At 40.3% G+C, this 8,611-nt stretch overlaps 1 protein-coding gene and 1 long non-coding RNA gene across 3 annotated transcripts in view; both read left to right on the forward strand.

Moving 5' to 3' along the window:
• Nucleotides 1-3,041: 3,041 nt before the first annotated feature.
• Nucleotides 3,042-5,334, forward strand: foxa2 (forkhead box A2). Its single transcript, XM_032500973.1, has 2 exons — nt 3,042-3,421; nt 4,085-5,334. The coding sequence occupies exons 1-2, from the start codon at nt 3,350-3,352 to the stop codon at nt 5,252-5,254; spliced, it is 1,242 nt and encodes a 413-aa protein (XP_032356864.1). The 5' UTR covers nt 3,042-3,349; the 3' UTR covers nt 5,255-5,334.
• A 1,891-nt stretch (nt 5,335-7,225) lies between these two features.
• Nucleotides 7,226-8,611, forward strand: part of LOC116670442 (uncharacterized) — a 14,918-nt gene continuing 13,532 nt past the window's right edge. Inside the window, exons 1-2 of one of the 2 annotated variants that reach the window (XR_004327022.1) lie at nt 7,226-7,528; nt 8,132-8,222. This is a non-coding gene — a long non-coding RNA (uncharacterized LOC116670442). The remainder of the gene's footprint in view (nt 7,529-8,131; nt 8,223-8,611) is intronic. The other variant, XR_004327023.1, reaches the window with a different exon arrangement.

Raw genomic sequence — 8,611 nt, forward strand, 5'->3', positions numbered from 1 at the left:
AACAGCATTTAAAATCCCAATGTTCCAATTAATGTGCTGGACTGTTCAAAAAACTATTAAGCTTGGTAGAGCAGGTGACCAATTTAAATGTCGTGTTAATAAAATAAAACATAGAAGAGCAGAAAGAGATGAATAGAAACTAATGAATTTCTATATTTAACCATAGGTTTACATTGTCTGCACCATGTTATTAGACTTAGTTATTAACATGACCATGATATAATTATAAGAGGATTTCCCTGTGCAAAACACAAAGAAATTCTGTAAATTTAAAAAGTTTCGGAATTTTTTTAAATTTACGTTAAAAAAATCCAATCCAATCCATTAATGTGTTCTACGATGTTTATTCTGTTCATTTAATATCAATACACAGTTTATATCTGTAGCATAAGGGCAAACCTTAGTATTTCATCATTCATCAACAGACGTACACACAGCATGTGTGATTGCTGGTAATTGTTAAATCTGGGTAATGCGATGAAGTTGGATTTCAGTCACTATATGAATTCCATCAATGCAGGCCAAGTAAATTAAAGCTACTCTGACTTCAGCCCAACCACCACTGTTGCAAGTTTAAGAAAACACTTGGTGCTGTTTGTTGCTTTGGTGATGCTTAAATTACAAAATGTATTGGCATGCTGTGATTGCAATCACAGATGAAGAAAAAAATAAATAACTGTCGTGCCAATGTCTGATGGTCTACACTTTTGATAGCATAATTTTATTTTTAATTCCATTGATTTTTGTGTGAGCTATGTCTCTAGATAAACTATGTGGTCAAGCTGACTGACAAAATCATTTGTGAGTGATGACCCTGAGAGATGTTGACGTTGCCCAATATTCTTGTTCCCCATTTGAAAAACGTATCAGAAACCATTGAAGTCCTGGAGTGCCTCCCCTTTACACATGTGGTATAGGGACACTCTGTGTATTAACACACATTACAGAGGATAAATGAGGAATATACATAAAATAGGGTGACAGAGTGAAAGCAAAGGCCCAGTTAAAGTTTTTTGTTTGTGACCAAATCCAAAAGGTGACCTTCACCCATCTGAGAGGACTGTGGCAGGTTGATGATTAACTTTGGAATTAGCAACATGTCTCATTGAGGAACACAATGTCATGCAGGTCAAGGACCATTTTAGAATACTGAGGATTTGGTGTCTGTAATTTTGAAAGTCTTTTCGAGTCTATTGATTTGGTTAGGAACAGGGACAGTTAAGTAAAGTAAATATCCACCAAAAGAATTTTTAAACAGTTGAGTAAAAAGTGTCCTACTTCTTTTTTTTTTTTTTTTACGTACAAAAAAAACGTATGCTCTTATAACAGCAAACCGAAGTGTATACATCTTAGGCTTATATTTTTATGCAACAGAAATAGGACTAGAGGTGATTTTATTTCAATGTTTTATATACTGTAAATATATATATATTTTTTCTAAATATAAACTTAAGTGGATTATCAATGAACGTATGTTTATAGACATGTATATGAAGATCCACAGGCTCTATCTGGATAAAAAAATATATAGCTCTACAACACGGCTGCACTTTTATTTTCCACACCTTGGAATTTCTGCCCATATAAATTGGTCTTAATATAAATAATATAGCCAATGTTAGATGTTTATTTGCTAGAACTATCATTATGAAAGTATATTGTCGTTTTTAATTATTTAAAAAAATAGCTTAAAACACAAAATCGGTGTTGACTGCGTCAAGCCGAGGGAGCGCAGATTTGACCATCTCCAGCTCTCTCCGGTCAAATCCCCAATCCTCAAACACACACAGACCTTTTTTTCATGATCTCATTTCCAAGTTAAGCAGACTCTGTTAGTCCCTCGTCAACACGACAGGTTTACTCGCCTTTACTAATGGGTCTCTATACTGATAGTTATGCTCTTGCGTAAATATGCAGTCAAATAGATGTACCACTACTGACACGTGGCTGGCACCGGACTGCAGCCTCACCTTGATGTTTGTGTCATACAAATACTGTACAGGGCAGGCTGCGAGAATTCAAGGGCCTCAACAGCCAGGAGCTATTCCGTCTGATGTTGTGACTGTAGATATTTGAACATTAGGTAAACTTTCACCATGACACCGGTTCCACAAGATAACATGATTATTGTTTTTGCATCTATTTAGTGATAAAAACTCATTGAAAATGTGCAAAAATTCCATCGTTTCTAAGATGTCTCACGATATAAAAGCTGCTTCATGTGCCACAAAAAAAAGAAAAGTCAGTTGGAGGCAATAACCGAGAGAGGGCGCTCTGAAGCTTTGCTTAGCATATTTAGTCACGCTAATTAAAACATTTGGAAACAGTAATTCAGTCATCCAGTTTAGTAAAGAAGGATAAACTCTTACCTTTCTTGCAAATATTAGCGACATCATTTAGAAAAACACTTTAATAGTGACAAATATGTAGAAACCAACTACTATGTATTATAACGTAATTGTTAAACAGCTGGGGCAAAGTGATGAAATGGCTTTTTCCCCCACCAATATCAAAGGAGCTTTCATCATTTCAAGGTAGTGACCATGTGCACGTACACATGCATTCATTCAGGCCCACATCAGCCATAAGATCATTATTCTCTCCAGGTGACGTTTAAAAACACACTCTTTGAATATCACATAATGTGCCTGGAATCAAACAGCAACTCAACCCTGGCAACATCCGATACGATATATCTGCTTAAATACATTCTTTCAAGTGGATTTCGACTGATAGATCAACCTTAATCCGATTCACTAATGTTATTTTAGTGTAAAAAATTAACAGTTTTATAAAGTCCTTCAACGCAGCGCCATAAAAAATGCTTTTGTGATTTCAGATCAGTTGAATTGGAATAAGCACGTTGGAGCATGTGCGTAATGAAAAGCGCACCAACGAAGAGCGCCAAGACATTCCTTTTTATAGCTCTTTTATGTTGCCTCTGCCAAAATACAATAAGATTAGTATATAATGAAGCTTTTCATAAGAAACTGTTCTTTTCAGCCAGTGCAGGTGTACAATTGGGGGTGGAGGAGGGGGAGCTTGAGGAGTCTCACGCCTAGGTGCGAGGAGATTATTCAAATAGGGCCCAAGGCGTAGAAGTAGGGATTGGAGGCTTGCCTAGCGCACAGAGCTATATCACAGCGTTAACAGGCAGCTCGGAGCGTCATTTGAACTCCAGTCACTGACAGACGCATTTCACGGCTGGCTCCATAAGACACACATCAACGCCAGTCCTTGACGAAGGGACACACCGACGATCTAAATACACTCAGTGGTCCCCAGTCACCTGCTATTAGAGAGACTTTCTGCTTTTCCCCTGCTGGGAGACGCTTTGTAAAAGTCCTCCATGATGCTTGGAGCAGTTAAAATGGAAGGACACGAACACACCGACTGGAGCACCTACTACGGAGAGCCCGAGGTGGGTACCTTAAATATATATATTTTTCCGTCTAAAGCCAATCCCATTTTATACAACTCAATATTAGCCCTGAGATAATATTAACTTTGTGATCAAATATTGACTTGAGGCGCCTCCAAATCCTCCCCCATCTCCACGCAGGGCACTATCCTAACAAAGTTGCTTGACATGTAGGGAGGGAGGGGGGACTTTTCATTCGGAATATAATTCCATAAGTCTATACGTATCTTTACTAAATCAGATTTGTTTTTGTTATTTCCACTCCACAAACATCTGAGCTGTTTGGTTTCGGTGCGACTGATTCAAATATTTGTATTGCACTCGCTGTTTTGTGTGTCATATTAGGTGTCCACATTCTCATCAACATTGTGTGCATTTTTCGCATATTATTTCACTAAAATTCTATTTGCCATACCAGTGGCATTAAACACACACGCAGCCGTGCTTTTAATTTTGAAACTCTTTCACGCGGAAACAAAATCACATAGGTTAATTTCAACCTTTACGAGCCCGTGCGCATTTAGAAAATAACTGTTTTGAATGAATGTGTTCATTGTGATTTGAAAGAACGTCTGTGTTTAGTTATTACAGCTGCTTTTTAACTTCTCACTGTAATCCTTGTGCCAGATGAAACTGATGATTGTCTCTTTCCCTCACTGACAGTGTTACACCTCGGTTGGCAACATGAACACAGGCCTGGGAATGAACTCTATGAATTCTTACATGAGCATGTCCGGCATGGGCACCACTGCCAACATGACAGCCAACTCCATGAACATGTCATACGTCAACACGGGCATGAGTCCCTCCATGACCGGCATGTCACCGGGCACCGGAGCCATGAATGGCATGGGCGCAGGCATGACGGCCATGAGCGCAGCCCTGAGCCCTAGTATGAGCCCCATGACCGCGCAGCCCGCATCTATGAACGCCCTGACATCCTACACCAACATGAACGCCATGAGCCCTATGTACGGACAGTCTAACATCAACAGGTCCAGAGACCCCAAGACCTACCGCAGGAGCTACACGCACGCAAAGCCCCCGTACTCCTACATTTCCCTCATCACCATGGCCATCCAGCAGTCTCCCAGCAAGATGCTGACACTGGCCGAGATCTACCAGTGGATAATGGACCTCTTCCCTTTTTACCGACAGAACCAGCAGCGCTGGCAGAACTCCATTCGCCACTCGCTGTCGTTCAATGACTGTTTCCTCAAAGTGCCCAGGTCGCCGGATAAACCCGGGAAAGGCTCCTTTTGGACTCTCCACCCGGACTCCGGGAACATGTTTGAGAATGGCTGCTATCTGAGGAGACAGAAGCGCTTCAAGTGCGATAAGAAGACGAGCAAGGATAGCGGGCGCAAAGGGGGAGACGGCGGCTCCTCCAACAGCAGCTCAGAGAGCTGCAACGGAAACGAGTCCCCGCACTCCAACTCCTCCGTCAACGAGCACAAAAGGTCCCTGTCGGACATGAAGACGAGCCAGGCCCTGAGCCCGGAGCACGCCGCCGCCTCCCCGGTGTCGCAGGGGCAGCACCTCATGTCTCAGCATCACTCTGTCCTTGCGCATGAAGCGCACCTGAAGCCTGAGCACCACTACTCCTTCAACCACCCGTTCTCCATTAATAACCTCATGTCTTCGGAGCAGCAGCATCACAAAATGGACCTAAAGACTTACGAGCAGGTGATGCATTACTCTGGCTATGGCTCCCCCATGGCCGGGGCTCTTTCCATGGGCTCCATGGCGGGGAAAGCCGGTCTGGATTCTTCATCTATACCTGAAAGTTACTACCAAGGCGTCTATTCCAGGCCCATCATGAACTCCACATAAACTCTTTAGCCCTCCATCCGATGTGGACTTTCTTCCCCTTCCAATTTGTACATTTGTAAAATAAATATAGAGTTTGTGTACAATATGTATTTCCGATATTTTTGACGTTTCCCACCGTTTTAGTTGTCGAGTTTGTTAGTAGCCTAAATATTTTAAGAGAGGATGTTGATATTAATAATTAAAAGTAATGATAATGTGACGAGATCTGTTCAGAAGTCGGCTTCAGGAATGGACCCCAAAGACAAACATCAACTTGCTGTATAATAGCCTCCATCTGCATAACTGAATTCCTAAATGAATTTAAATGCCTCGCAGGATTTCTTCAATCATTTGTGTAATGACTATTTATGGCTTGTATATGTGTATTCTTGTAGTGACAAGAACAGAATCTATATTAAAGTGTTAATGGTTTTGTTTTCTGAATATGATGTTGTTTGGTAGTTATTATTATTATTATTATTATTATTATTATTATGCAACAGTAGTTTAAATGCAACCATTACAACAATTATGTTCCTAGGGTGCACTTAATATGTTATGAATCAATATAACAGAAAATAAAAAAAACTGAAGGCAAAAATATACATCATAGAAAAACATAATCTGCATTTGATTTAGTTTACATCAAATACACATTAAATGTTAAAGAATAAAATGCGTAAAGAGAAAGACAAAAAGACAGGATTTAGTTTTATTAGATGTCATTTAGACCCAGTTTTAGCTTTGCACAATAACAAACAACTTCCATATAAGTGCGTACAATGAATTTCACAATATTTCTTATATATTTTAAAGAATATTCGCATCCATGTGCTTTTAAGGCGCATATTTCAGCAGTGATTGATAGCTTTGCCGGACAACAACGACAACAATGCTCTCAAACGGCGATCATCGTTTGGAAAAAAGTAAACAAAACAGAAAGGCTACGGTTATTAATCCAAAACGCAAAGTGAGATATGTATGGGGTAAAAATGTATCCAACACATTAACCACTGCAATATTTTGGCGCTGAAGTGACGACGTAGACAGCCCATAAGCATGTTAGAAAGAAGAAAATAAAACACCAATTTTACTCCAAATGTGTTGCAAACGAAAATGTGTGTGTTTTTTTTTTTTAGTTGCAGACATGCAATCAATCCAAAGAATTGCTAACGTGCACGCTTGGTACAATTTCACCTGAAACTCCAGCTGCTGCAAAGAAGAGATGGAGAAAGAAGTGTGTTGAATAATGAAGCTATTTAAATTCCCACACGTACAGGGAGACACTTTATGATTCCAACCTATCTAGCACTGTCACTCAAACACTATGCCTGCCTGCCACACACACACACACAGCGTGCCCGCAGACACGCGCACGCACGCGCACGCCTGCACGCACGCACACACACACACACACACACACACACACACACACACACACACACTGCAAAGTTTAAATCAGTGAATAAGATTAAGTGTCATTGTAAAACAGCCTCCCCGCGGAGCAGGAGAATAGTTGCTGGAATAGGGGGCTGATTTGGGAACAGAGCCGTCTGAATGTGATGCTCTAACTTCTCTCCCCACAATCTGGGGGTCCATTGTCTACTCCCTATTTTAAAGTAGTTGGAACCCCCCTTGTTAGATAAGATAGCCTAGTTGTCGTCCAAATGAACCCCCCCCCCCCCCCCGCTTGCACGTCCTTCCTGCTGAGCTCAAATCCAAGGCCAGGGGAAATTTCTATCCCCTATAACTGAAATGACACCCCTTCGCCTTCTGAACACGTAGGGCCTAAAGTGTGCGTTTATTCTCCAGACCCTCTTTACAGATCGTACTTTAAACAGCGTGATCTGCGAATAAACAGAGCCAGTAAACAATAGAGTGGATGCTATGCCCGCATATAGGAAGAGTACACACACACACCACACACACACACACACACACACACATACACATACATACACACAATCCAAATTGCACAAGTGTAAACTTTGAATAGGACGCCGCAGCTCTGTAAATTTACACAGACATTAAATTTCGTTCTATTCATTTTAGACATATAATGCTAAGCTGATTTTTTTTTTATAGCGCATTGATCGATATCTCTGTAAAATAATCATTTTTTTTTTAACTAGCGGGGCAGTGAAATCTTTGCTTTGTGCTAAAGTCAACAGTGACAGAGTTTGAGCTCAAATAAATGCCGTGATGTCTGGAGCCCTTTGCAGAAGGCAGAAGGCGAGCTTCTACAATGGGCTCCTGTGTGGCTTGCCAACAACAAGCACCAGCTATTTTGCACAGGTATGAAGCTTTTTTAAATCTTCTATAACGTCCTCTTTTTAAAAAAAAAAAAAAAATCTTTGTTATCTTTTTTAACTCAGAGGGAGATGTAGTTTGGTGGCCGTTCCCGGATATGCATGAGGAGGGGTGGTGGTGGTAGTGGTGGTGGTGGTGTGTGGGGGGGGGGGGGTGCTGCTGCTCAAGACAGAGGCTGATATCCTAAATTCATGAGAAAGGAGACGTATTGGATTTCACGGCAGGGTGGTGCAAAGAGGCGATCTGCAGGTTGTGTGATGGAGGCTGCTTCAAGTTTCTGTCTTTGAATCGCGTGATGGAGAGCGAGCCTGCTGCCTTGCAATAACAAACTGTCACTAACAGGTGATTTAGTCTCGTTGCTGATTCAAAATGTAACTTATAAAGCGAAAAAAGAGGATGAGATCATTTCACTATAGTTTTTGTGGGCTGGGGATTCCTTAAAACAAAATCATCAAACAAGATGAAAAAATGTAGCTTCATTTCAGAAAATCCATATTGATTTTACGACGGAAACAGGTGAACATTGCGGATCTCTCAGATACATATAAGTTAATATCGCCTTTTTGAGTTGGAGTTATTTTTTTGCAGTGTGCGGCTGGCTGTTGTCGCTGCTCCACCGATGTCATGAAAGCGAGTTGTGCTGCAGCAGTGATCCTGCGAATGCTTTTATATCATACCAGTAGGTACACATCGATTACGAGTTTCATCGTTTTTATGGGTGTAATTTTTTTGAGTAAATCTCAAGTCTAAGCCTACATTGAACGGGTCGTCATTGTGATGTCACGCCTTTATTAAATGAAGGTAACATGTGCTACATGTCTTTTTTCTTGTTCATAAATTAAAACTCATTGTGACTTATTTTATATTATAAGTAAGCTCTAATAGCGCTGCTCATTTACAATCCTTAAAATATGAATCGCAATTTATCACTATTCGATTACACAAAATACATCTCAGTGAAATAATAATAGCCTACTATTAACAATACGCATTAAAACAGGCATAATAATAATAATAATAATAATAATAATAATAATAATGTAATAATAGTAATAATAGTAATAATAA

Source organism: Etheostoma spectabile, chromosome 20, assembly GCF_008692095.1.
Source record: "Etheostoma spectabile isolate EspeVRDwgs_2016 chromosome 20, UIUC_Espe_1.0, whole genome shotgun sequence".
Taxonomy (NCBI): domain Eukaryota; kingdom Metazoa; phylum Chordata; class Actinopteri; order Perciformes; family Percidae; genus Etheostoma; species Etheostoma spectabile.